General features: G+C 51.0%; 2 protein-coding genes across 3 annotated transcripts; one reads left to right on the top strand and one right to left on the bottom strand.

Annotated features, from left to right (window-relative positions):
• Positions 1–1,949: 1,949 nt before the first annotated feature.
• On the top strand, positions 1,950–13,467 carry CUNH16orf71 (chromosome unknown C16orf71 homolog). The gene is made up of 9 exons (XM_036311068.1): positions 1,950–2,078; positions 4,372–4,503; positions 5,405–5,902; positions 8,218–8,335; positions 9,887–10,028; positions 11,252–11,362; positions 11,823–11,921; positions 12,732–12,891; positions 13,104–13,467. Exons 1-8 carry the CDS (start codon positions 1,950–1,952, stop codon positions 12,889–12,891), a joined length of 1,389 nt encoding a protein of 462 aa, XP_036166961.1. The 3' UTR covers positions 13,104–13,467.
• A 1,429-nt stretch (positions 13,468–14,896) lies between these two features.
• Positions 14,897–26,213, bottom strand: ZNF500 (zinc finger protein 500). 2 transcript variants are annotated; one of them, XM_036310236.1, is made up of 7 exons: positions 26,064–26,213; positions 25,359–25,441; positions 24,507–24,999; positions 22,583–22,766; positions 22,311–22,378; positions 20,971–21,079; positions 14,897–16,971 (listed from the first exon to the last, which is right to left on the bottom strand). In XM_036310236.1, exons 3-7 carry the CDS (start codon positions 24,900–24,902, stop codon positions 16,340–16,342), a joined length of 1,389 nt encoding a protein of 462 aa, XP_036166129.1. In that variant the 5' UTR covers positions 24,903–24,999; positions 25,359–25,441; positions 26,064–26,213; the 3' UTR covers positions 14,897–16,339. The 2 variants fall into 2 exon arrangements, with proteins under 2 accessions (XP_036166129.1, XP_036166128.1); XM_036310235.1 differs by lacking the exon at positions 25,359–25,441.
• Positions 26,214–27,679: the final 1,466 nt, after the last annotated feature.

Below are 27,679 nucleotides of genomic sequence, written 5' to 3'. Positions count from 1 at the left end.
TGGGCGCAGTGGAATTCGGCGGTTCCACACCCGGACCTTCCCGTCAGCTCGTCCGCTCTCTGTAGGACGCCCGCTGCAACCAATGAGCTGGGAGAGTGCGCCTGCCCCGCCCCTCTCTGACCATAGCAACCAATCCTATTGCAAAAGGGGCAAGACGCGCCAAGCCCCGAAAGAGGCAGGGGGTTGGGGAGCGGGGGCGAGAGGGGCGGTTGGCAGTCGGTAAAGTAAGACTCCCCTGAGGGGGTAGCCCGAAGGCGGTGAAAGGTTCAGTAGTTGCGCCGCGGCCCAAGGGGGCGAAAGCGACCGGAAGAACGCGCAGGAGGCTGTTTATAGCCCTGTCAGGACGGCGTTGGGGGGGCAGCCGAGGCGGAGGCCTGAGGTGAGGGGCCTCGGGCCTGCCGCAGCTGCAGAGATAAATGTCGGGAGCTGGACGGGACGCGGAGGAGACAGGGGTTGGGAGTGTGTGGCAGGACAGACGCTGGGTTTTCGGGTTTCCGAGCTTTAGCATTTAAAAGCCTGACCGGGGAGGCCGTTGGCGTCTAGTTGTCATGACAACCACCCGCCAGTGGTAGGGATGGCAGGGGTGGGACTTTGGGCGGGGCTAACGGGCTGCAGCCAAGAAACGGACGTGGATTCAGAGTCAGGATTCCGAGGAAACTTGGGATGCCAGTTTGTGTAGCATTTGGTTTAACCCTCATCTGCTGGATGAGCCAAGCTCCTCAGCTTGGCGTTCAGGACCCTCCACGATCTGGTCCGTTTTTACCACAAAGTCCAGCAGTTGACACCTTCCCACCCCAAACTTTTTGGGCAATTTTCACTCCTCTGAGACACGACATGTTCTCCTGCAGCCCAATGCCTTCCCCTTTCCCTTCATTGCCTTGTCCACCTAAAGAACTTACCAGTCTCTGGTAGTCCCCTTCACCTTCGTGGTTCTGTTGGCCTCTGATCTGCCCTGAAGCCAGAGAACATCCCATGGTGTATGTACTACATGCGTCCACACTCCGCAGTTTCCATTTGTGGGTGCACCAAACTCCTGTCCCCACTCCTATAAGCACAGAAAAAGCAAGAAGCCCACTGCTGCTACACTGATGGGAGCCTTGATGCAGAGTGGCAGCCAGCTAGGACTGGAGCAGGAGTGTTCTCTTCCCATTTTATAGGCACTGCTGCCTCAGGCTGCAAGGATTTTCCAGGCACTGGCTCTGAAGTACATCACTCTACATTCCTAAAGCCCCTTTGACCCATGAGGGGCTGGACCTTTTCCTTTTAGACTGGGATACAAAAGGAGGGGCTGCTTCAGTGCCTTGGTATGAGGGTTAAATTGAGTGATGACTCAAAAAAAATATATATCCTAGGGACTCCAAAATGTCTCTAGTCTATTCCTTTGTAAGGGAGCAATAAAAGTTAGTGGGGCCTAAAATCCCCTCTAATTTTGATGCAAATTCTCTTTCCCATTTACAAACAATATAACTTATCTGAACCTATGAAATACAGATAATAGTATCTATGTTATATGCGATATATATAGTTTACATTATACATCATGTATATACATGTATCATTGTATATATCATATACTTATGTACATAATTATATATCAATATCTATATATTATCATATATCACTATATACTTCATATACATATATCTTCGGTCTCCATACTGCACTGCGCGCACGCACACACACACAGTGCAGGGCACGGTGACTCGCACTCAGTAACAGGAACCTGCAGAACCAGAAGGGAAATGGGGTAGGAGGTCTGTGAGTCAGTTTTCATCCCCCACAAAGTGGTAGATTCTTTGAAAAGGCACCTCCTGTCCCCCCCCCCCTCCCGCCCACCGCCCTCCAGCTCTTGACCCCTGGTCCCTGGATCCTGTCACCTCACCCGGCATCCTCTATAGGGTTCCTTGGATGATGACACACTGAGAAACTTCCTCTGAGCCCAGGCCCCCATGGCATCCCAAGACAAAGATGTGGGGCCCTCACTGCCCTCTCCGTGGGCCTCCCAAATGGGGCCCTGGGAGGCCATTCTTGAGGCTGTCAGGGAGCACCTTCCGTCTCTGGACTCGGATTCCTCTTTGGTAAGTAAGTACCTTCTTCCTATGTCATCTTAGGCCCTGATTGCTCTTCCTTTCCCATGACAAATATGACGCTGATGCATGGAAGGCTATGGAGCTTATTAGCTCTGCATCCATCATCACTGTTTTTTTTCTCCGAATATATTTATTAGTGCTCAGCATCCTCCTGGGTCTTACTAGTGACCCCAAAGGACAACTGGAGAATTCCTCTGAGGGCTTATCACAATGCACTGAAATGGTAGCCACCCTCAGTGGTGGTTCCAGCCAAGTTCTGGCTCAACAGAGAGTTGAGAAAGCACCTCAGCAAAGGAGGATAGCGGGAACATCAGCATCAAGCAGACCTGGGTCCCCATTTCCACTCAGTAGCTAACTTACCATGTAACCTGTGGGCAGTTATCACTGGTACAAATTTTGGATTCTGTATGTAAAGTGCCTGGCCCAGAATGGGTGCTCAACTAATAGAGTTAACGAAGTCACCCATATCCTAGGGTATTTTTTAAATCCTCACCCAAGGGCATATTTACTGATTTTGAGAGAGAAAGGAAGGGGGAGAGAGAAACATCGATATGAGAGAAAAACATTGATAGGAGACGGAAACATCAATTGGCTGCCTCCCGGATGCGCCCAGACCAGGGATTGAACCTGCAACCTTTTGGTGCACAGTACGATGCTTCACCAACTGAGCCCCCAGCCAGGGCTTCATCCTAGTGTTTTTCTCATCCTGGCAAACACCCTCATTTGCTTTATGGAAGATGGTGATAAACAGAGAGGTACATCATGTAAGAGTTAAGGACCAAGGCTCCACATTGTAAGTTGTTGTAAGGATTAAATAATTAAATTTTGAGCACAGTGCTTGGGACATGGTGAATGTATAATACATAGTAATTTTCTTTTTAAAAAATACATTTTTATTGATTTCAGAGAGAGGATGGGAGAGGGAGAGAGAGATAGAAACATCAATGATGAGAGAGAATCATCGATCGGTTGCCTCCTGCATGCTTCCCACTGGGGATTGAGCCCACTACTGGGCATGTGCTCTGACCAGGAATTAAATTGTGACCTCCTGGTTCATGGGTCGACACTCAACCACTGAGCCACGCTGTACAGGCCATAGTACTTTTCTTATTGATCACATGCATTCATTCAACAAACATTTTTTTAAATATATTTCTTTATTGATTTCAGAGAGGAAGGGAGAAGGAGAGAGATAGAAACATCAATGATGAGAGAGAATCATTGATTGGCTGCCTCCTGCACACCCCAGACTGGGGATGGAGCCCACAACCCAGGCATGTGCCCTTGGCCAGAATCGAACCTGGGACCCCTCAGTCTGCAGGCCAATGCTCTATCCACTAAGCCAAGCCAGCCAGGGCCATTCAACAAACATTTAAAGAGCCTACTCAGCCTCTTCAAGGACCAGGAGGCCTTTGTAACGTTATACACTGTGGTGGGCCTTGCTTCACCATGATGGTCACTGTGCTTCTAGTTTCTACCTACTAAGAGAATGTTGGGTGGCAAAAATGACTCTGAATTTAAGTTTAAGTGAGTTGTACCATCTTCTCCATGTAGTGGAAATTAGGCATGTGCACACATGTAAATGTGGCAGCGACCCCACAAACAGAGCAAAGTGGGCGATGCACCAGGTAGGAGCTCAGCAGTGGATGCCAAATACACAGGTTGGAGCTTGGCATGTAGAGAAAGGTTTTAGAAATAACAAGCCAGATTTGGATCTTACCTGTGGCACCTGCAAAGATGAAAATGACACAGCTTCCAGCCGAGATCTTCCAGTGCACAGCGAGGCTAATAGGGAGTAGATAATGCAACCCCAGTGCCTTTTCACATCTTCAATCTCATTTGCTCTCTTCAGAATACTCCTGTGAGGTGGGCAGGTGACTATAAGTGCCTTCCCCACCCTACCTTAGAGGCGACAAATGAAGGCTCCATGTCATTAAAGGATGGTTCAAGTCATGGGGAAGGGGAAAAGCTGGACTCTGCTCTTTTAGCCACCACTTTGGTACCCAATTCATTCGCACCAGGCATTAACTAAGCACCTGCCGTGCAATGTCAAGGATGGCAGGTATGTGCAGAACTGAGAACTCAGGATCTCACTTCCACGAGGTGGTGCTGGTGAGCTTACTTTTCTAAATCAGCAACAGAAACCAGCACTGGGCAAGGCCCTTTGGGAGAGAACTGATGCCCCTACTGTCCGGGGAGGCAGGGCAGAATGGGGTAAATGGGGCAAGGCCCTCCTGGCTCTACCGCCTGCCAGGTAATCCCTGAGCTCTCTTGTCCACAGTCAGACTGCGGAGAAGAGGAGCTGTTCATCTACCAGCGAAATCAAACCACCCTGATTCCAGACTTGTCAGAGGAGCTGGCTGAAGACCCTGATGGGGCCTGGGTCGCTCCAGCCAACAGGTCTCCTCCTGAGGTCAGTGGAATGCAGGCTCCAGGGAACCTGCTGGCAGAACAGGGTGTGGGAGTGAGTGTCCCTGGCTCTCAGCGGATTCTAACAGCGGTGTGGGTCAAAGAGGTCAGAACCCCTGGTCCAGCATCTCTGCACACCCAAGCCTTTCTCCAGGTACAACCCAAGGAGTTCAGACACCAAACATCTACCAGCCTTGTACATAGTACATTCCAGGAGCCCAGCACACTTAAGACCAGGGTTTTTCTTCATTTCTGTGATTACCTCAGTAATTCTTCTGGATGATTTTTTTAAAAATTCAAGATGGAAAAGTCTGTACCAATTTATGGGGGTCAAGTCCTGGGCTTGCTCTAGAATCAAAGGGCCTGGGTTTTATCTTATCCACCCCTTAATAGCTATGTAGTCTATTTATAGTGGCCAAAGGTGGGAGCAACCCATGTGTCCGTCAACAAACAAAAGGATAAAATGTGGTCTAGCCATGCAGTGGAATATTACTCAGTCCACTAAAAGGAATAAAGTCCTGACACATGCTACAGCATGATGAACCTTGGAAACTGAGCTAAGTGAAAGGGCACAGAAGAACAGACAGTATATATTGACATATCTAGAATAGACAAGTTCATAGAGACAGAACATAGATTAGAGTTTACCAGGGCTACACAAGTGGAGGTATAAAGTTTCTGGGTTTTTTTGGGGGGAGGGGTACAGAATGAAAGAGCTTAGAAAATGGACAAAGGTGATGATTGCACTACATTATGAATGTATTTAATGTATTTAATGCCACTGAACTTTACATTTAAAAATATTTAACATGACAAAGTTTGTTATACACATGCCACAATTTAAAAAAAAACTTCCCTAAAGTATGCTTTTGAGGCTGCTAACTGAGGACCTGTTTTCTCAATAGCCACTGGTGGTACCTGTGGAGTTCTCAGCAGAGCCCTGGGGTGAATGGAATGTAAGGATGAAGGAAGGAAAGGACCCTGGCCAGCCCTTGGAGAGTGGTGGTGAGAGCAGCTCTCTTAGGATGCCTGAGGAGACCCCCACATGGCAGGAAGGTGACCTTGGAGACATGTCTTTCAACACCAAAGGATCCCCGAGTCCTCCTTGGGGGCCGCAGGGAGAAGCCACCCTCTGTCTCTCAGAAGAAGACCTGAGGATGGACCCAAATGTCCCCTGTGTTCAGAAGGGCTCAGACTCTGCAAACCGGAGAGCCCTCCGAAAAGAGAGAAGGAAGATGATCGAGAGAGACTTACTTCATAAAGTCACCTGGGGTGCCAGGGGCCCTACCTGCAGTGACCACAGCCAAGTGAAGGAGACACCCTGTGAATCTGCATCCACAGGTCCGAGACCAGGAACGTCATCACAGGGGCCCCGGGAAGGCCTGCCAGTGCTCTCCCTCGAGGTAGGCAGCTCCCTTGCCCTGTGCATCCTCAGGGTGTGACCCGTAGTGGTCTCTAGACCTGTAGTGGTCATAGGCCAACTTGAGGGTTGGCCCATTACACCTGTCTTAATCTGCGGGAGCTGCTATAACAAAATCCAAGATCCAGGCACTGGCACATTCTGTGTCTGGTGAGGGCCTGCCCTCTTCTCACTTTGTCCTCACTTGATGGAAGGGATTTGCGGCTCTTTTATGAGGACACTAGATCCACTCATGAGGCTCCCCCCTCATGACCTAGTCACCTCCCAAAGGCATCACCTCCAAACCCCCACTTTGGGGGTTAGGATTTTAACATATCAATTTGGGAGGGGCACCAATATTCATTCTACAGCAGCAACCTTAGGCCCATGGTCCCCTGACCACTGGCAGACAGGCTGTCATACCTGTCTCAGGTGTTGTGCAGTGCTGGCAGACAAACCATCCTCAGGTAGAGTTAACAAAAACAAGGAAGAGTAAGGAGACTCCAGCCTTCTTAAAAAAAAAAAAAAAGTGCTAATCCCAAGCATGTTTATAAAGACACACAACTGCATATAACATAGAGAACAGAGCCCCAGCCAGTTTTGCTCAGTGGATAGAGCGCAGCATCGGCCTGTGGACTGAAGAGTCCCGGGTTCGATTCCAGTCAAGGGCATGTACCTCAGATGCAGGCTGCAGGGCACGTGCAAGAGGCAACCAATCGATGTTTCTCTCACATTGATATTTCCCTTTCTCTTCCACTCTCTCTAAAAATCAATGGAAAAATACCCTCAGGTGAGGATTTTAAAAAATGATGTTGAAAAACAAACAGAGCCCTAGCTGGTTTGGCTCAGTGGATAGAGCATCGGCTTGTAGAATGAAGGGTCCCAGGTTCGATTCCGGTCGAGGGCACAAGCCCGGGTTGCAGGCTCGATCCCCAGTGGGAGGTGTGTAGGAGGCAACCAATCAGTGATTCTCTCTCATCATTGATGTTTTTATCTCTCTTTCCCTCTCCCTTCCTCTCTGAAATCAATAAAAATATATTTTTTTAAAAAAAAGAAAGAAAAACAAACAGATAAATAATAAAATAATTTAAAAAATAGAGAACAGATTCTGTCAAAGCATAATTCTCAAACATTAAAGCTCCCATTCTCATACAAATAGTGAATACCTGTTAACACTGGATTTTGCTCATGAATGAGGGAACTAGCAGGATGACAAAAGCAGTTTAAAGAGATTATGAGAGACTAGGATTTTGTAAGACATTGGAAGAAAAGAATTGAATGCTGAGATAAAATTGCTACATTAAGTGTAAAATCAGTCAACATCCTACCCGGCAACCGAACTGATACCTTTGGGGCTATCTTCTCTACTGTACCATTGCACTTTCTCAGTTTTACAAAGTGGTAAAACGGGTGGGCCCTGATCAGTTGTGCAAACCAACCTCCCCTAGGAAGGTGAGCTTCTTATAAAAGCTCCAGCATGACATTGAAAGGTCATGCAATTCTCTATTTTGCTTTATTTACAAATTTGAACAATTTTCTTAACAACTTAGGGAACCATGTCATCAAGGTGTTCATGGAGGTCATTTTCACAAATTCCATTCTTATCAATTCCATTCTTTCAGTTCGCTCCTAAACACTTTTATTTTCATTCACCTACAGGGCTGCAAGGGGCTGCAAGGTCATACATAAGAAACATGCATTCCTGATTAATTTCCCTCCTCTGATCACACCAACTCTGCCCCCACAGCATCCAGTTTTCAGCACCTGCCTGAGATTATCTGTTTCTTTTCTTTTTCTTTAATATATCTTCTATTGATTTCAGAAAGGAAGGGAACGAGAGAGAGAGATAGGAACATCAATGATGAGAGAGAATCATTGATTGGCTGCCTTTTGCACACTCCACACTGGGGACTGAGCCCGCAACACAGGCGTGTGCCCGGACCGGGAATTGAACCGTGACCTCCTGGTTCACTGAGCAACGCTGGCTGGGCACAGTCTGTTTCTTAAGAGCAAAACCTTTTAACCTTCCAATGTTTTAAACCTGTACGAACCTACAAAGTGTTAAAAAGACACCAGGTTCTCTCCAGGTCAAAGTATACCTTTGTGCCAGACACAGAAGTATTAACCGAAAGTCACAGGAAAGAGGTGCAGATCCCTGGCGGTTCACTCTGCAGCCCACACAGGGCGGATGAGTAAGCCCCAGCTGCAAATGTGGGCAGCCTCCAAGTCCTGATTCCTACTCCGGGACGTCCCACGCCAGCCTCTGTTGCTCCCAGCACCCTGCGGCAGCCTCGTAATCTCCACTTTAAATCATTCCAGCCACTTGAAGAGTGGGATTTGGATCACATCCTTCAGAGTCTGGCTGGACAAGAAGACGACCGGGAAGATGGAGCACCTAGAGGAGTGTGGTGGGCAGCTGATCACCTCCAGGGCTCAGGTTTGACCTTAAACACCAGGGCCCAAGGGCATCTCCACAGCAGCTCCTTCCAGGGCCTCTCAATAAAATAGGTTCATGGGCTGGGTACAGTCAGCCTTGAAGCCCACCATGTCCTCTCTGCTGCTCAACCCTCACTGTCTTGAACATTCACATGCCAGTCCTTGAAAGACTTCATTTATTCACTCACTCATTCACTCATTCATTCACTATATGTGACTGCCTGCTATGTGCCAGGCATAGACCAGGCCCTGGGGATACGAGAGAGAGCCCTTCAGAAGTAGTTCCTGCCCTTGACCCTCACCTTTTCCTTCTACCCACCACCTGAAGCCTCCCTCTCTTTCCTTCTGGGTGGAAAGTAATCCTGCCTTTGGCACTTCTTCAGCCAGCTTCTAAACACAATCCTGCTTCTACTGCCTCCCTGTTTACAAAAGAAAGCCAGGGATGTTGATTACTGGCAGTGCACTTGTGGCCTTGCTGTGGGCAATTCTAAGAGCTAATATGCTAATTAGACCAGATGGTGGAAGGACCAGTGGTGGGAGGAGGTCAGCAAGCCTGCGCTGCCAGGCCAGCCATGGCGGTCCAGGTGCCCTCCCTTCCACAGAGGCAGCTGCAGGGCAGTGGGCCTAAGCTGTCAGGTGGACATCCTTTGAGGGGTCCCAGACTGCGAGAGGGTGCAGGCCGGGCTGAGGGACCCCCGAGTGCACAAATTTTTGTGCACTGGGCCTCTAGTTCTGTAAATAAAACAAAAGCTCCCCATCCCCTCCAGGCCTGGCCCGTAAAGGTGAGTGGAGGAAGGTCTGAGGCAAAGAAACCAGGACATTCAGTTAGGCCTCCAGTTCAGAGTGAATGCTCCTCTGGGGCTAATAACCCTGTGCTGTTTTTAACAAGGTTTTGTTTGTAATTTAGCCCTTTAGCAGGCTGTGGAGAAACCCTATAAGGTGGGGTGAGAGTGGGGGCTGTAATTAGTACCCCTTTTTTGAGGACAATGTGGCAGAATATTTTCTATTTAAAAGGCATATAAGCCTTTGATCAAGCTATTCCACTTCTAAAGTCTATCCTAACACATACTCACATAGGTGGGTAAAGATGTATTCAAGGATGTTCATCTCTGTTGCAGTTTGTTTACAATTGTGAAAATTGAAAGCAACCCATATTTAATCATATTCAATAGGAGTCTAGCTAAATCTGTTAAACCACAGAACAATCTGCAGTGTTAGTCTGTATACACTAACTTGGAAAGATGTAATATATTCAGTGAAAAAATCTACAGAGGATAATCCAATTGCTATTTTTTTAAAGTGAACACAAGTGGAACTAGGGAGTGGGATAAAGTGTTAAGAAGTCACCCCAATGAGTTGTCTCTCTGCTCCTGAAGATACCACTCCCCCAGCCTTCCTGAGCGGATGTGGGATACCAAAGGGGTGGGGCAGGGCCTCCCAGGCCCCCTCACTTCTCCATGTACAAGCTGGAGGTTCGTCCACATGAGGGGTCAGGCCTCTGTAAGTCAGTGACCAAGTCCCCGTTAGTCAGCCTCCCTTACTCTCTGTTCAGATCATGCCAAGCCCAGTGCCCAGGACAGGCTCATGGAACAGCTCACCCTCCTATGTGCCAAGCAATTCAGAGCCTCTTCCTCTGCCTGGAAGGTGCCTGCAGACATGCGCCCGGTCAATGAGCAGCTGAAGGTCAGAAGCAGGTGGGACTTCTTGCCAGTCATGGCCCTGTCCTCTTTACAACTGGCCCCAGCCTGGCAGCCTATTGTGGATGGGGCACTTGATGTATATTTCTCATTTCATCTAAAAAAATCTGATCAAGTAGGTGCTACTATGATCTCCATTTCATAGGTGGGGAAACTGAGGCTTAGAGATATTGACTTACCCAGGTCATATGTAGCAAAGCTGGGACTCAGGCCCCAAAGCACCTCTCTTTCCCCCACCCCATGGGAACCCTCCCTTCACCATCCACATGGTCTTCCAGGGGCATAGGGTCCTGGTCTTCTGGCCGCTGTTAATTGAGCCAGCCCTGAATAGCTGACCCCAACCAGGCCAATTAGAGCCTTTCCTTGGGAATTTTTACCCTGGTATCTGGGTAGAGGTGAGAGGGAGGAGAAAGGCCAGTTGTGGTGAAAAACACTGAAGCTGGGGGTGGGGCGGAGCAGAGATGGGGACAGGGCCCAGTTGTATCCCTGCCCTTCCCACACTTGGGTGGTTCCACTCGTTTTAAGAATCTGAGAGCCAATGATTCACTTTTCCCTTGAGTTAGTTGGAGTGGTTTCTGTCCCTGGCAATCCGAAGTGTCAACAGAAATGTCTAGACATGCACTGTTCAATTGTAGCCACTGGCCACATGTGGTTACTGAACTCTTGAAATATGGCCTGGGCAACTGGGAAACTGAATTTTTAATTTTATTGTATTAATTTAATTTTAGTTAGCCTAAATGTAAATTGCAACAAGTGGCTACCTCGATGGAAAGCACAGATATATTTCAATCATTACAAAAAGATCTATTGGCCAAAACCGGTTTGGCTCAGTGGATAGAGCATCGGCCTGTGGACTGAAGGGTCCGGGGTTCGATTCCGGTCAAGGGCATGTGCCTGGGTTACGGGCACATCCCCAGTGGGGGATGTGCAGGAGGCAGCTGATTGATGTTTCTCTCTCATCGATGTTTCTGGCTCTCTATCTCTCTCCCTTCCTCTCTGTAAAAAATCAATAAAATATATTAAAAAAAAAAAAAAAGATCTATTGGATGGCACTGGCCTAAATCTTAAGGGTTGTTCTGAAGAGTAAAATAATTCATTGATAGGCCCTCCTCAGTGCCCCACACACAGTGGGCGCTCAGTCAGTGGCAGCCAGTAGCCCAGCAACAGGTCCCCTGTAATCACTGAGAAGTGACTCAGCACCCCTGCTCTTCTCATCTCAGATGTGCTTTGATAGAGCTGAGTCAGCGTCGGCTAAGGAACCCAGCGGAGCCTCCCACCATCTTCATCGACCTGAGGCCCACAGAGCCATCAGACCAGGGGCCATTGGAAAGGTACAGAGAGCAATGACAGCCCTGCAGCAAACCCACTGCTTTGTGGATGACACATTGGCCTAGATGGGAACAGAGACTTCGAGGGATGGGAAGACGTGGGCATGGGCAAGTCCTGGTAGCACCGCTCAGTTGAGAAGTGCTCTTAGCCAGGAGCCAACAGTCCCACATGGTCCTTAGGAGGTTCTCCCAGCAGAGAGGGAGGAAGCAGAGGCAGACAGCAATCTTTCTAGGTCTAAGCAAACAGTCTAGGCAGGGTGCATCGCTCTGGGGTGCTTCCCTCTACAACCCGGCAGGAAGCCCAGTGGCCCTTTGGTTTGGGTTGGTTGGGCTTTGGCTGGCCTGCCCATCCTCCTGCCTTGGGTTACCAGGGAGGCCTGGGCACTCCAAGTCCTGGTAGGAGCCTGGCCTGGTCAGGGTGGATTGGGGCACATCTAGCAAACCCTCGTTTCCTCTGCCCCAGCTTCAGCTCCGGCTCCAGCTCCAGCTCTTCTGACAGCGAGGAGGCAGGGGAAGAGGAGACAGCTGCTCGGAGAGACTGGCAAGGCCCAGGGGGGCTATGGTAACCACTACGGGCTCCTGCTGCCTGGGGCTGCTCCCTGTTGCTTCCGCACAAGCCCTTGGCCTGGCACATTTAATGTTTGTGCTTTCAGCTCTATATGTTGCACCCAAGCCAGCACATGAGGGTGTGGGGGAGTCTGGGGAGGTGGAGAGGGTAGTCTTGGGAGCCTACCTGGGACCCAGTACCATCTCAGCCTGGCTGTTGTTCCCAGTCATCACCAAGGATGCCTTAGCCTGCTCTGAAAGACAGCTCCCCAAATTGATTTCGCCCCCAGTTGGTGATGGCAGTGGAAGTGAAGAGAAAGTACAGAGTAAAGTGATAAAAGGCCTGGGTGAATTAAGATGTGAAATGTCAAATTTAGAGAAGGCGCAAGTCTCCTTCGGGCGGGGGAGTGGGGGTTGTGGGGCAAGTCTCCTTGTGGGGCGGGAGGGACATTGTTGTCACTGGCGAGTTACAATCATGCTGTAGCAGTGTCCATTTTTGGAATTGGAAAGCTTGCTGATCCTATCCTTTGAGAATGTCAGTCTAATGCAACTTTTCCCATACTCTGGTCCATGATCAAGCATTATAGGAAAAAAGAGGGAAGAAAATTTGGGTTGAGAAAGGTCACATGGGCTTCATCCCAGACATGTCTAACACGATGACATGAATTGTGACTCTCAAGGGCGGGAAGCTGCAATCGTTTATTTACATCTTGAGAACTAGGGAAATGCTCCTGGAAGCACTGGCTCTGTGTGTGCCGTTTCAGTGGCGAAGCATTGGGAGGTTTGGCCTCCACTTGGCATTGACTGAGGGTTCTCTGTGTTACAGGGACTGTACTGGGAAAAGCCAGCTTCTCCAGCAGCTCAGGGCCTTTCGGAAGGGGATGGCCCTGCCCCAGTGGCCTGCCAACAAGGTTCCTAGGAGCAAGAAGGTTCCTGAAAATACAGCTGGATCTGGGGCTGGAAGGAAGCAACATGTAACACTCTGAGTAAGGCAGAATGCCCTGGCCAGACACTCAGGAGGAAGTCCTGGGGCCCTCGGGGACCCTCTTGGGCCAGGGATAGTCAGAGGCCCTGGTATCTCCTCTGGGCCAACTGTAAATGCCTCTGGGACTGGATCTTGGGAGGTTATTGGGATGGGTTGACTCAGTCAACACACCCAGGTCTGATGGTCCCTTCACTCTCCCGTTTCTGTTAGCAGGTGCTTTTGCAGTACAGGGCCTCTCAGACTGGACCCGTCACCTAGCTGTCTGTTAGAATTTGGTCAGAACATTTTAATGCATTTACAGCAGAGATCCCAGCACAAACTTATAGCATGAAGACAACTCAGGTGACCCTACTCCTCTGAGAGAACGTGGAAGGAAAGCCCATGAAGACAATGGTTTTGTTCTGATGGTTGAACTGCGAGCCTATACATCTTTGTCCATTTCTGTATTTTTTCCATTAATGTACATCTGTTATTTTCATCGTACAAGGTCTTTTTAAAACTTTCAGGGTGGAAAGGGTCTTGAAAGAGAATTTAGCCTGATTTTCTGGGTCCCTGGATACTCGCTAGTTTGTGTACTTACCACACCACACACACACTAAATGAACTTTTGAGATTTTTTTCTTTAAGACACAAAGGCACATAGAGGTTCTACGGTTATTCCAAACTAAAGGTGAAGTTGGCCTTTAAATACAGAGAGAATATTGAATGCTCTAATACCCCAAACTGTCCTCATTTCCTAAGGTATCCTTGTGGAGAGCCAGCAAGAGCTGAGGGCCCACAGGAGGAACTCCCACGTCTCTCACCCTGTTTCTTTGCATCTTTATCCCCCACCCCCTACCCTCATTTTCATAGTCCCTTCATAACAGGCTGAAGCCCTGATACATGGCACCTCCGTTCCCTTCCCAACTTGTTTCCAAGATTTTGCTTGTCAGTCTCCCACCCCACTCCTTGCCTGCCCTATGGGTAGAGCAGGAAAGCCATCTGGAGTCTTCCCATGCTGTGGACTGGGGTGGTCCAGCAGGGTCCTTGGCATTTGGGTGCATGTTCCAGCACTCAGCTAGGGTCACAGTTGGCTGCCATCTGCTGAGGGTGGGCAAGGGTCTCTTCCCATTTAGCTCTGCACCAGGCAAGACAAGCCCTGCAGGGCCTCAGCCAGCCACAGGAAGTCACGATCAGGGCCACAGACACTACTCATCTGGCCATAGGGTTCCCACAACCAGCCCCCACTCACAACAATGAAGGGCATTTTCATTAGAAGCCAAATGCAACAGGGGCTTCCACAAGGCCATAGGAGCCCCCAAGGAGACGTTCCTGCAGAGAAGGTGGCAGGCTGCTGTCGCCTGGGGTCCCCAAGCCCTGTCCCACCTGTGGAGGCCCCACACCCTCAGTTCTGGGGCACACACAGGACAGGGCAGCCTCGGTGCTGCACACCTCCACCTGTGCTGCCAGCCTAGCTGTCAAGAGCAAAGGCCATTTTTTCCCTTTAACCCCATTTCCCCCATCTCTACCCCTTTTAATGCCAGTAAGTTCATTTAGGATGTTTCACAGTAATAGAAAAGAAACTTTGTTCCAAGTTCAACTTTGAATTATTCTGTCAAAGCAAGTTGGGAGGATGAGGCGGTGGGAGTTTACACCTGGATTGAAAGCCTGTTCCGCCACTTGGATAAGGTTCTTAGAGGTCTCGTGGCTTCAGTTTCCCCGTCCATAAAAGACTAATGAAAGGTCCTACATCATAGCACTGCCTGTTCCATGTTATGGAACAGGCACATGATGGGCCCATCTATCAGACCAGGAAGAGGACAGCCTTCTCCAGCACCAGGCGGGACCTGAGAGAAGTGAGCTGGGGCTCTTGGCTGTGTGTATGCGGGGGGCGGGTTGTCGGCAGTCTTGGACCAGCTGGATCTGGCTGGGTATACGTGTCCTACGAGAGCTCTGGAAGCTGGCCTAGAAGGTAAAAACCATCTTTAAACTAGGCGACCCCATTCTCCAGCGAATATGCAGGACAGAGCACAATGGGGCTGGGAGGAGGACTGACAATTTATTAAGGGAGAACTGTCACACGCCCTGGAACCTGGGTTGTGTAGAAAGGTGAAAATATATACAGCAATTAAGTGACAAAACAGTGGAGCATCAAGAACTGGCATGAGAGCCAACGCCACCCAGCAATAAGGAACAGTCACACTTCTGGATAAAATATTCTAGAACCAGTGACTTCAGCAGCTGCCCCATGACTCCAGAGATGACTAAACTGGACAAGGACTTTATACCTCTTCCCTCAGCCACTCAGGAGACCGTGGATATAAAGAGGCATGTCTGCCTCCGACTAGCAACCACGGGGGCAACCACGACTAGCCTGTATCCTGGAACACGGCCACTTGGGGCTGGCACAGAGGCAGACCTGGCCCCTTACCCTGGGAGGATGGCAAGGCCAGTCAAATCCCCAGGCTTCCTCATGGGTTGGGGAGGTCTGGAGATGGAGTCAGGCATCCATCCTACGAAACTGTGGATCTTCAAAGGTAACACCCAAATCACCCCATCTCCCTTTTTAAAAATTTATTTTTATTGATTTCAGAAAGGGAGAGGGGGAGAGAGAGAAACATAAATGATGAGAACCATCGATCGGCTGCCTCCTGCATGACCCCTACCGGGGGACTGAGCCCACACCTGGGCATGTGCCCTGACCAGGAATCGAACCGAGGCCTCCTGGTTCATAGGTCAATGCTCAACCACTGAGCCACACCAGTCAGGCACCCCATTTCCTCGACACCACTGGAATGTAGGAAAAACCCACACCACCTTCATTTAGAAAGTGTAGCAAGGCTGGAGGGGAAGGCTGGGGTATGTAATGCCATAAGCCACTGCAGCCATTGCAGCTTCCCCTGCAGTGGTTTGAAAGTGTCCCTCAAATTCTAGTCCAACCAGAACCTCAGAATGTGACCTTATATGGAAATAGGGACATTGTAGATGTAATTAGTTAAGATGAGGTCATTCAGGGAGGCCAGTAAATACAATGACTATATCCTTAGAAGAGGAGAGGACACAGGGAGAAGGCCGTGTGACGACAGACGCAGCCACGGAGTGATGCTGCCACAGGCCCAGGAACATCAGGGTCTGTGGGCCACAGGGGAAGTGGAAGAGGCACAGGATTCTCTGCCAGAGCCTCCAGAGGACACCAGTGCTGTAGACACCAGGACGGACAGATTAATTCCGGTTGTTGTAAGCCGGCCAGTGTGTGGTCATTTATGCAGCAGCCCTAGAACCGAATACACCGGGCCCTGTGCCCAGCATTCCACCTGAAATGTCCCCTGCTGTGTCTCACACCAGGCCCAGGGGAGCAGAGTCCATGTGAAGGTGCCTTAAGGTCTGCATTTCCGGCTCTGGCAGCTTCATGAACTGAGCATGGTAGTCAGGCTTTGGTCCTGGGAACTCCTGGAGGGTCTGGGTAGTGGCTACACCCGCTTGGTATCGCTATGTGGATGCTTCTCCCCATTGTGGGTCCGCTGGTGTTTGTGGAGGTCGGTGCCCCGGCAGAAGCCCTGGCCACAGGCTGGGCATGTGTAGGGCTTCTCGCCTGTGTGGGTCCTGCGGTGGGCGCTGAAGTGTGAGCTGTTGCTGAAGCGTTTCCCACACTCGGCACACACGTAGGGCCGCTCCCCGGTATGTGTCCGGCGGTGGATGACCAGGCTGGAGCTCTGGCTGAAGCGCTTCCCACACTCGGCACACTGGTAGGGCTTCTCGCCCGTGTGGACCCGCTGGTGGGTGCTGAAGTTGGAGCGGTCGCTGAAGCCCTTCCCGCACACTGGACACTGGTACGGCCGCTCGCCGGTGTGTATGCGCTGGTGCTTGGTCAAGTGTGACGTCTTGCTAAAGCCTTTGCCGCATTCGGGGCACGTGTATGGCTTTGCCACCCTGGAGGGCCCCCCTCTTTCCAGAAGTTGTTCAGATTTGGTCAAACCCCTGACGGGGGCTGGTCTGTGACCTAGGAATGGGGAGCTGGGACCCCTGCACCGAGCCGACAGCACTTGGTCCCATTCTGTTCTCATCTGTGTGTCCTCTCCATCCTTAAACTGCATTCCAAGGCCTGAGACAGAGAAAGCAGAGTTCCTGAGGAGGAGGGGAGCGTCTGATAAGAAGGCAAAGGCTGAGTGGGCAGCCCTTCTGAGGAAAATGGAGAGCAATGCTCTTCAAATCCCCCTCAAAACACAGAGCATGTCAGTCAGACCCTGATGTGAGGTGCTAACGCCACGGCCAGAGGCTGTTATAAACATATGGCAACTTGTTTAATCCTTGGAATGCCCATGAGGTGGGTGCTGTTACTGTCCCATTTTATGGACAAAGAAACTGAGGCATGCCCCACCCGGTTTGGCTCAGTGGATAGAGCGTCGGCCTGCAGACTGAAAGGTCCCAGGTTTGATTCCGGTCAAGGGCATGTACCTTGGTTGGGGCACATCCCCAGTAGGGGGTGTGCAGGAGGCAGCTGATTGATATTTCTCTCTCATGGATGTTTCTAACTCTCTCCCCTCTTCCTCTCCCTCACTCTCTGGTACAAAATCAATAAAATATATTAAAAAGAAAAAAGAAAAAAAAGAAACTGAGGCACAGGGAAGTTAGGGAACTTCCAGAGTCACTTAGCTGGTAAGTTAAGAGGGCCCATAGTCTGTCTCTGGAGTCTGGGCTCGTAACCTCTAGGCCAGGGGCAGTGGTGCACCTCAGGCAACACTTGACAATGTCTGGAGACGTCTTAGTGGTTATGTTTAGGGCCTGGAGTGTTGCAACTGGCATCTACTGAGTGGAGGCCAAGGATGCTGATGTATAGTCTCTGGTACACTGATGGCCCCACAACAGAAAACAACCCAGCCCTCATGTCAATAGTGTGCAGGGAGAGAGACCCTGCTCTAGGTTGTTCTGTTTGGAGCAGGACCAAAAGGCCTGGTGACCCAGATCCTCAGCCTCCCGCTTGTGTACTTGGGGGCAGCCCTTGAACCCTCTGCAGACCCAAGTACAAGAGTGACCACCGTGGTGACACAAGCCCAGAATATAGGACCCTGGAATGGATCCTGGCTCTATCCCTCCAGGTTGTGTGACTTTGGGGAAGTGCTTTATTCTGCTTCCTTGTCTGAGACATAAGGCAAACCCCACCTGAGCATGAGGCATGCTGGGGCACCGGGGCGAGGGGGTTGGGGGCTGGGGAGCAGATGGCTTCAAGCAGAACCCCCTGAAAAGTTCACAGTGGGCACACACTGACCCGACAAGGAGGGACAGAACCTTCTGTCACCCTGAGATGTGTCCGCTCTAAGACCCAGAAGCCAAACATGGGCTTCAGCTCACATTTACTGAGCCTCAATTCTCACGTGTGTACAATTAAGATGTAACCACCTCACAGGTCTGTTGTGGGATTATTTTGTTTCTTTGTTTTGTTAATCCTCACCTGAGGATATTTTTCCCATTGATTTTTAGGGAGAGTGGAAGAGAGAGGGTAAGGCAGAGAACACATCGATTGGTTGCCTCCTGCATGAGCCCTGACCAGGGCCCAGGCCAGGGATGAGTCTGCAACTGAGGTATGTGACCTCGACCGGAATCGAACCTGGGACCCTTTGGTCCGCAGGCTGATGCTCTATCCACTGAGCCAAACTGGTTAAAGCTGTTGTGAGAATTTTTAAAAAGGAATTGAGTCTGGCGATTCTTCAAAAGGTTACAGTCACATGGCCCAGCAATTCCACCCCCAGGTGTAGGTTCAGGACAGTAAGTGCTGACAGGGTGACACTCGGGGCTCTCTGGTCCGGCTCATGCTGGGCCTGGCTCCTTGGCCTCATTTCTCCCTTGGGAACTAGTTTCACTTTTGCTCCGCGGGCAGTGTAGAGTCCCAGGCTGATCCGGTATAACTCTCCTTCTCCACTGAGGATTTCTGCTGGAGCCCAAACCTTTCTCAAGGCCACTATCTCCCCTTGCTTTTCCCTGGGGCAGGGGTCAGCACACCTGGACCCAAAGGCAGTGCCTATCTCTGAAAATAAAGTTTTCTGTTCTCTTGTGGCTGCATTCACGCCAAGATGGCAGAGACTGTATGGCCCACAAACCTGAACAATTTATTATTTGTCCCTTTTCAGAAAAGGTCTGCTGCCCTGGCCGGTTTGGCTCAGTGGATAGGGCATTGGTCTGTGGACTGAAGGGTCCTGGGTTCAATTCCGGTCAAGGGCACATGCCTGGGTTGTGGGCTCAATCCCCAGTGGGGGGGCGTGCAGGAGGCAGCCAGTCAATGATTCTCTCTCATCATTAATGTTTCCATCTCTCTCTCCCTCTCCCTTCCTCTCTGAAATCAATGAAAGTATATATTAAAAAAAAAAAAAAAAAGGTCTGCTGACTCCTCCTCTAGTCCTTTGGTTTGAACTACACAAACACAATCACCATGGTTTAAACCCCAGGAGAAGACAGAAGCTAACCTGGGAATTCTGTTTCCTTCTTGCTGACCCCGCCCCCTCGCCACCTGAGCTGGCACCACTAGAGACATCCCTAGGTCGCAAGGCAGCAAGAGCTGGGTCCCACAGGCCTTCTCCTCGGCCCTGTCGGGCAGTCAGATGGGACCTGGGGAGTCCTGCTTTCAGGACAAGAGAAGGGAGGATGTGAGTGTGGGCTGTATTAGAACCAGGGGACTGCAAATCCTTTCCTTGTGAGGGCAAACGGGCATCAGAAGAATCTATAGAAAAGTGAGATGCTCTGAAAGACAGAGGTTTTGCTTCTGTGCAGACTGTTTCCTCTGAGGGAGAGGAAGTGAGGAAACAGGGCTCAAGGCTTTCACTGGCTCTGGGAGGGAAACCCCGACACCCTGGAGGAGTCTGGAGTTTCATCACAATAGAGACGAAGTGGCCAAGAATTACAACTGAGTGGGAGAGAAACGGAACAGAGAGCAGGGGGCAATGGTCCAGCAATAGTGTGCACAGAAAATTAGTGTTCTCCTTCTATGAGGCCGTGGAAAGGTTCATTTTCATTCAGTCCACTGATTCTTAGTTTGAAAAAAATGAGGATATAAAGGAAAGTATGTAATGATTACGGCTATGTTGTTGTTTGGTTTAAATGCCAATGTAGATGCCGCTGTTGGAGGTATTATGTAGATGTGATTAACATTTACAAATCAACTGATTGTAAGTAAAGCAGATCACCCTCCTAACTGGAGGTGGGCCTCGTCTAATCAGGTGAAGGCCATAAGAGCAAATCCTGAGGTTTTCCAGAGAAGGAATTCTGCCTCAAGACTGCAGCATAGAAATCTTGCCTGAATTTCCAGCCTGATGGCTTGCCATACAGATTTTGGACTTGCCAGCCTCCACAATCATGTGAGCCAATTCCTTAAAATATATCTCTTTAGACATACACATCCTATTAGCTCTGTTTCTCTGGAGAACTCCAACTGATACAAAGCAGCATCTCAACTCCTTTAGAAAACATTTTTAGGGAATAAGTGGGTGACAGAATTGGCAAGACAAGACAAGTGGAAAGAGAAGAGACAGTGTTGAGTGGGAAGCCGGGGCACTGGTAAGGAGAGGCCATTGATGGCCAAGGCCTTGCCAGGAACAGCTCTACCCATGGGGGCTGAGGGCAGCACAGAGGCTGAAGGGAAACTGGACCAATTGAATGGGTGCAGGAATGAAAGAAGGAACTCAGGACAGCTCTGGGCATCTGCCTGGGATGTGGGTGAGCCACCACACTGCCCCCCCCTGCAGCTGGGCCACTGACAAGACACCAGCAAACCTGGCTCTGCAGGCTGTATGCAGCTGGATACCAAGCAAAATTGCCAGAGAGCACACCTGGCCTACTAAACCAACCCCTGGGCATGGGGCCGGTGAATTCCTATTTCTAACATGCTTCCCATGATTCCTCAGGCCACTCCAGTTTGAGAACTTCTAGACTGACTCCTGTAGGCAGGAGGGAGCCAGGGAAGGTGTGAGCGGGGAGGTGGCCTGGGTCTTGGGTCCTGAAGGAAAGATACACCTGGGGGAAATGCCAGGCCAGCTACATCCAACATGAGGCAAAGAGCCTCGTCCCCCTAGGACTGGCCTAATGGTCAGCAGCCAGGGTCTCCCCACGTTACCTTCATGCTTGGGAAGCGTGTCCCGGCTTCGGTCCTGCTGAGCTGGGTCCAGACGCCCCCACTCCTTCTGGGACAGGTACTCGGCCACGTCCTCCAAGGCCACTGGTACCTGCAAGGACACAGCCCACTCAGCCCTATGTGCTGGGCCAACCTGGTGAGCTGACCTTTCCCTTCACTCACGTCACAATGGTGGGTCCTGCTTGCCTCCCACCGCTTTTTCCCTCCCCACAAGCTGTCACACACCTCTCCTCCCAAACTCAGCTCACAGACACGGCAGCATCCTGCTCTTTGGGACGACACTATTGCCATCATGCTCTGTCCTGTTGCTGCAGGGCAGCACAGTGTGGACAGATTCGCTGTGCGTAGCAGCCGGATCCACTGTGTGCTCAGCCACTGGGGCCCATACTCCTTGGAGACATGGGTTAGCATGCCCTACCTCAACTCAAGCCAGCCCCGGACCCAAATGGGGCGACTTGAGGACTTCAGGACGGCTCTAAGCTAGTGGTTCCCAAATCTAGCACCAGACTGACCTAGGGAACATGATTAAAACTCAAGCAAAAGTAAATAACATAAATAAAACCCAAGCTTACAAGGTCCAGAAGAGACAAATCCAGAAACAGAAAGAGGATCAGTGGTTGCTCGGGGAGGGGCAATGGGGAGTGACCACTAAGGGGTGTGGGGAATTTTGGGCAGGTGGTGAAAATGTTCTAAAATTGATTGTGGTGATTGCATAACTCTGTAAACGTACGAAACACTGTATACTTTAAATAGATGAAATGTAAGTATATGAATTGTATTTCAATAAACTTTTATTTAAACAAGTATAAAAAACTATTCCAGGCCGTGGCTGGGAGAGGAATCTTTTTTTAAAAAATATTTTATTGATTTTTTTACAGAGAGGAAGAGAGAGGGATAGAGAGTTAGAAACATCGATCAGCTGCCTCCTGCACACTCCCTACTGGGGATGTGCCCACAACCAGCAACCAAGGTACATGCCCTTGACCAGAATCGAACCTGGGACCCTTCAGTCCACAGGCTGACGCTCTATCCACTGAGCCAAACCAGCTAGGGCGAGGAATCTTTATTTTTACCTAGAGTCCCAAGAGATTCTAACACCCAGTTGGGTTTGAGCGATTGCCCAAGCTCACTATTGGACCCCAGACTCCTACAAACACACCTAATACTCAGGTGGCATCTGAGAAAGAGCAAGATACCTCCCAGTAGGCAAAGGTCATTTCAGGGGGAAGTGCCTCAGAAACCCACAGTCCTGGCCATGGGAGAGAAGTGTTAGCATGCTTCATCATTCCTGATGCTGCAGACCAGGAATGACCACCACTCACCTGGGACCAGGCTGCAAGGAGGGATGTGGCTGGTGCTGCCATCTCCTGGTGCGGGGAGGTGACTGGGCCTGGGGAAAGAGCAGTGGCCAGTGAAGTCCACAATAGCCCACCTGTGGGCACAGCAATGAAGGCCAGGACGGTCCAGCAGCTCCCCACTTGTGCTCAGCTCCCCACCAGGAGCCACATGCACACAGGCCTCAACCTCCCCCAACGCTCTCTTCCCTTTGCCTCCCTCTTCTGAAGGGCTGCGTTCCTTGAGGGCGGCTACTCACCCTTCTTTGGCCAGAGGTCAGGGTTTCTTTTTTGTCTGTGGCTTAGCTGGGCTGGGGGCTGCTGGCTGGAGTCCCGAGCTCCTTCCTCCAGGGACAACTGCTTTGGCTGGGCCTCTGCCTGACGTTTCAAAGGCTGTTCCCCCATCTGGTGGGGCACTGCATGGTCAGAGAGTACCTCCGGGCCCTGCACACAGATGGAAAGTGCAACCAGCTCCCAGGTCAGGGGGAGACCCACAAGGTCTCCAACCCCTCATCGGGCACCCCTGGCCACCCTCACCACCAAGGTGGCCTCGTCATTGTGCCCTTGGCCCTCCACACAGCCCTACCTCCAGCAACACCCAGGGAGAATGTGAGCTGGGAAGAGGGCAGGCTCCTAGCTTGGACACAAGGAGTCCTGGTCTGCTCCTGAATGAGACTCCAGTCTCTCTCTGTCACACTGCATCGGGGTCACTGTCACACTCCTACCCTTGTTTCTTGGTGCTCTCAACAAACCCTGGGCCAGAAGGGCCCTATATCAAATCTCATTTTGGAAGTTGGCATTACTGCATTTGCTACCTTTTTTGAAATCATTTACAGGTGCTTTGGGATCATCTAATTCCTTATTCCAGAGAAGGTTAATTGAACAAACTTGAGTCGCAGTTTACTGAGCTCTGCAATAGCACTTGAGATAAGAAACATTCCCTGGGGAACTGCTAAGACAGCTGGGGAGCCCATCTCAGGCTCCCTCTCATCCAACATTCCACACCTCTGACAGGAGACGGTCCTAGAGATTCCAGGGTACACAGTGACAGAGGGCAGCCATGCAGGAACCCCCAAAACCAGGCTGGAGGGGTGGGGAGGGTATCCCGAGTTCTTATTAGTCACCATGACAGCAGGATTTGCTGACTGCACTCAACGCACACTGTGGTCAGGTTTGGGGGGAATGTGTCTGTCCTGCTGAACAGCAGTGTGTGGGCAATGGCACTGCCACAGGAAGAGTGACCTGTCAGCATTTGCCAACCATCTAATCTGGGCATGGCACTGAAAAAAGAATTTAAAAAGGTAAGGTGGCTTTTTAATTTTTTTTTCATTTAAGGAGTTTAGTGACTAAAAGCAGGAGAAATTTGTAAGAGACTTCCCACTCCCCAAATCTGGTTAGGAGGAGCTGGCATGTGCTCTAGAGTTTCGCTGTCTATAGAACTTCCCACGATGATGGAAGTGTCCCATAGCCACGCTGTCCAGTACAGCAGTCACTACCCACGTGGGACGACTGGGCACTTGAAATGTGGCTGGTGTGACTTAGGAATTACATTTTTAATTTTATTTAATTTTAAAAGTCACATGGGGCTGTTGGACAACGTAGCTCTAGAGATTGGGGAACATCTGGGGGTGCTGATCCAGGTACCCACCAGCCATGAGCACCTCCCTCTGTTGGGATCTCTTCAACTCCCAAGGTCATGCCTTGGAAGGTGTGGAATCTGTGCCTGGCCCAGTATTAACAAACCAATCCACACTAGCTTAGAAAGGGCTGGGGCAGTGGTTGGCAAACTCATTAGTCAACAAAGCCAAATATCAACAGTACAATGATTGAAATTTCTTTGGAGAGCCAAATTTTTTAAACTTAAACTATATAGGTAGAAACATTGTTATTAACTTAATTAGGGTACTCCTAAGGCTTAGGAAGAGCCACACTCAAGGGGCCAAAGAGCCGCAGTTTGCCGACCACAGGGCTAGGGGAGCTATATCAACGGGTAGATACACCTTGGCTAAGGATGAGAAACTTTATAGCTGCCTTCTTCCATTCAAAACGTCTGGTTCTCCCCATGACCCCAGCTGGCCACAGCTCCAGAACCCAAGGAATCTCCAAGTGCAGACCTCAGCAGCAGGGCCCTGAGGACACAGAGCCCCTTTCCTCACCTCAGGGCCAGAAGGCCCCCCACCTCACCCTCTGTTTCCTGGGCTCCCGCTGAAGCCCTTCCACGAGGACCACGGCCTCCTCACCGCTCTCCGGCTGCCGCTCCCGCACCCAGGCCTGGATCTCCCCGGGCAGCACCATCAGGAACTGCTCCAGCACCAGCAGCTCCAGGATCTGCTCCTTGGTGCGCAGCTCCGGCCGCAGCCAGCGGCAGCAGAGCTCCCAGAGGCGGCTCAGGGCCTCCCGAGGGCCGGCCACCTCCTGGTAGCAGAAGAGCCGGAAGAGCTGGCGGAAGGTCTCAGGGCTGGGGTCTTCCATCTTCAGGGAGGGCTCCTCTTCCCAGTGGAAGTCCTCCTCCACCTTCACAATCAGGATCTCATCCTCCTCCAGGGGTGCTGCGGGCTGGAGGCCGGGGGCAGTCGCCATGTTCCCAGTGGGCCTTGCTCCTTCTCAGGCCTCAGGGATCAAATCTGTCTCTCCCTGAACCCCTGGCCAGCCACTGGGCAGGTGTTTCTTCAGGACTCTGTGGACAGAAGATAACGTCATCTGGGGTGCACTGGGGCTGGATAAGCGTCTGCACCCATAAGCCCCTGCCTTGGGTCCAGTACCAACTGTGGGAAACCGCCTATTGTCTTCACTAGCAGAGAAGTGTAGACTTTGAAGCCCTAGCAAAGGTCAGAGCTGTGCACCACCTCTGTTAGTCCAGATAATGGTAGCTGAAGCAACTTCCCCACCAGATAGTCAGGTAAATCCTTATTGATAAGATAGTCAGTGTGTGTTACTGGAACTTGCCTGCCTAGGGGCTATGGGTGGATCCCAAACCAATGAAGGTTGGTGCGGCCTGAGCACCAGTGGAAGTCCTTCCCCTTGAGTTGGACTTACCCGCCTGGCCCCCCAATATTTCCAATTTATCTCTTGTCTCTTCTCTTTCATTTGTGTGCGGCTCCTCTTCCAGATCCTGAACCCTGAACCACGCGGGACGTGGGTGGGGGGGGGGGGGGGAGAACATTTACAACAACTAACTCACCCTCTTTGGCAAAAAGAAAGGGTTGAAATCGATCAACTTATCTCTGCTAACTCCCTGCTAGTTCCGGGGCAAACTGCTTAACCTCCCTGGGCCTGAGTTTCCTCCTCGGAAAAGAAAAGATGGTGACATCATTTACACACAGGTTGCTGAGGGAACTACACGGGATGTTCGGGAAGTTCAGCGCGGGGCCTGGGACCGGTCAGAGGTGGAGGAACGCTGAGTTTTCATTACATTACAGCTGACCCTTTCGGGATGGGGTCCCTTTGGAAATAGGATGGAAACCAGAGTCCCCGCTGCCCAGGAGGACTCTCAACCTGATTCAGTCTCAACCTGACTCGGGGTCCGGCCGCGGTGAGTCCCTCCACGAGCCCCGCCGGTACCCCGAGTGGACACTGACCACCGGGGTCCCTCCGGCCCCAGGGCCCTGCGAGGGTGGGACTCCGGGCCGACTGCCCAGATCTCGGAGAGTGAGCGGTGGCCGAGGCCGGAGCACAAACCAGGGTGCTGGGTCGGGCCGCGAGATGGCAGTTAGAGTCGGGACCCCGCGCCCTCGGACTCACCCGCTGCGCTGTGGACCCTGGAATGTTCGGTGCGCGGGACGGGAGCGGGAGCGCGGGCGCTGGGGGCTCCACGGGCTGGCTGGCTGGGGCCGCGTGTGGGCAGGTAGAGGATCCCAACTGCAGGACGCAGCAGAGCGGCGCGGGCATTGGCTGAAAGAGCTGTCCAGCTGGGGGACGAGGCAGCGTGGGCAGGTCCACGGGAAGCTTTGGGCGGGGCGTAACGTACTCCTCGCGCGATTGGCCGAGCTGGCTGTCAAGAACAGTAATTAGTTTGGATGGGCGGGTCTTTGGGAGGTGTTGTGGGTTACGTCATCCTCGCACCATTTGCGGAGAGACTGTCAGGCGTTGGCAGGCCACGTAGGCGGGCGCGCGAGATGCATTTTGGATAATGTAGTTCTGGAACCCCTGGCTGAACCGCTGTGAGTGTGGGGACGAGGCACAGGTGAGCCCGCGGTAAGCAGTGTGGGTAATTAGTGCCCCCCTACCCCGCACCTTCAGTGAGTACATTCTGGTGCTCCGAGGCTCCGCACCTGGGCCATTTCCCCGTCTCCCTTCCATACCTACCCTCCCGCTGTGGAGGGGAGCTTGAGAAGTGACTTTTTTACTTATATAGTACTTTGTACGTACCAGGCTCTGTTCTAGGGCTTTCCTATTATTAACCCGATTCCTTTTTGAAACAACCCTAGGAGGTAGGTAGGGTTACCCCTATTTCATAGATGAGAAATCGGAGGCACAGAGAAGTTCAGTGAGGTTGGAAGCCAGACATCTATCCTAGTTCAACCCCTTAATTTGATTTTTTTAAATCCTCATTCAAGGATATGATGTTGTTTTCATTGATGAGAGAGAGAGAGAGAGAGAGAGAAAAGAAGGGAGAGGGAGAGAGAAACATCAATCGGTTGCCTTCCATAGGCACCCTAACCAGAGATGGAACCCACAACCTGGGTATGTTTCCTGACCAATAATCGAACCATTGAACCTTCGGTGGGTGGGAGGACGCTCTAACCACGGAGACACATCGGCCAGGGCGTCAGCCCCCTTAATTTTAGAGACTCTCCATTCTCATGTTTTGTCCCCTGTCCCCCTACATCCGATACCCAGTTTTTATTGTGAGGGCACCAGGCAGAACCAGACACTGGGTTGCCCATGACTGATTTCTGTAGACCACCACCTCCCTGAGTGGGAGGCATCTTTAAGGTCAGATGACAGGTTTCTGGACTGCTCTCGGCCCCCACAGCCTTGTGGGACCTGGAGAAAGCAGGCCCATATGTGCCTCAGTTTCTCCTTACAGCACCAGGCCGCTTCTCAGGAAAGTCGGGATCTTAGAATGAACTACCCCTGGTTATGGGTGTGTTGCTGGGACTACCAAGGCATGCAGCTGTGTAGAGAACTGGTGCCCAAGTCCAACCAGGAGGCCTGCCATTCTGTCGTCTCTAGGAGGGTGTGGAAAGGGATAATTTGAACAAGTCACATCAATGTTTCTCTCCCTCTCTCTTCAATCAATAAAAACATACTTAAAAATAAAACAAGCAAACAAGCAACAATAAAAACACACCCCACAGCAGTGCCAGCATGATGACAGATGGCTGCTGACACAGGCCTCTGTGTCAGGGACACAG

This window comes from Myotis myotis, unplaced genomic scaffold (assembly GCF_014108235.1).
Source record: "Myotis myotis isolate mMyoMyo1 unplaced genomic scaffold, mMyoMyo1.p scaffold_m19_p_5, whole genome shotgun sequence".
In the NCBI taxonomy this organism is placed as follows: Eukaryota; Metazoa; Chordata; class Mammalia; order Chiroptera; family Vespertilionidae; genus Myotis; species Myotis myotis.
Note: the sequence above shows the minus strand (reverse complement) of the source record. Positions and strands in the feature narration are given on the sequence as shown.

Bases quoted from the DNA above. Each gene is read 5' to 3' on its own strand.
- CUNH16orf71 (XM_036311068.1), top strand. From the start codon at position 1,950: ATGGCATCCCAAGACAAAGATGTGGGGCCCTCACTGCCCTCTCCGTGG. The intron at 11,363-11,822 runs GTACAGAGAGCA...CCTCTGCCCCAG, and splicing joins GACCAGGGGCCATTGGAAAG to CTTCAGCTCCGGCTCCAGCT. The intron at 11,922-12,731 runs GTAACCACTACG...TCTGTGTTACAG, and splicing joins CAAGGCCCAGGGGGGCTATG to GGACTGTACTGGGAAAAGCC.
- ZNF500 (XM_036310236.1), bottom strand. From the start codon at position 24,902: ATGGCGACTGCCCCCGGCCTCCAGCCCGCAGCACCCCTGGAGGAGGAT. The intron at 22,767-24,506 runs GTGAGGTGGGGG...ATCTGTGTGCAG, and splicing joins GGGAGCCCAGGAAACAGAGG to GGCCCGGAGGTACTCTCTGA. The intron at 21,080-22,310 runs GTGAGTGGTGGT...GTGTCCTTGCAG, and splicing joins TCCTTGCAGCCTGGTCCCAG to GTACCAGTGGCCTTGGAGGA.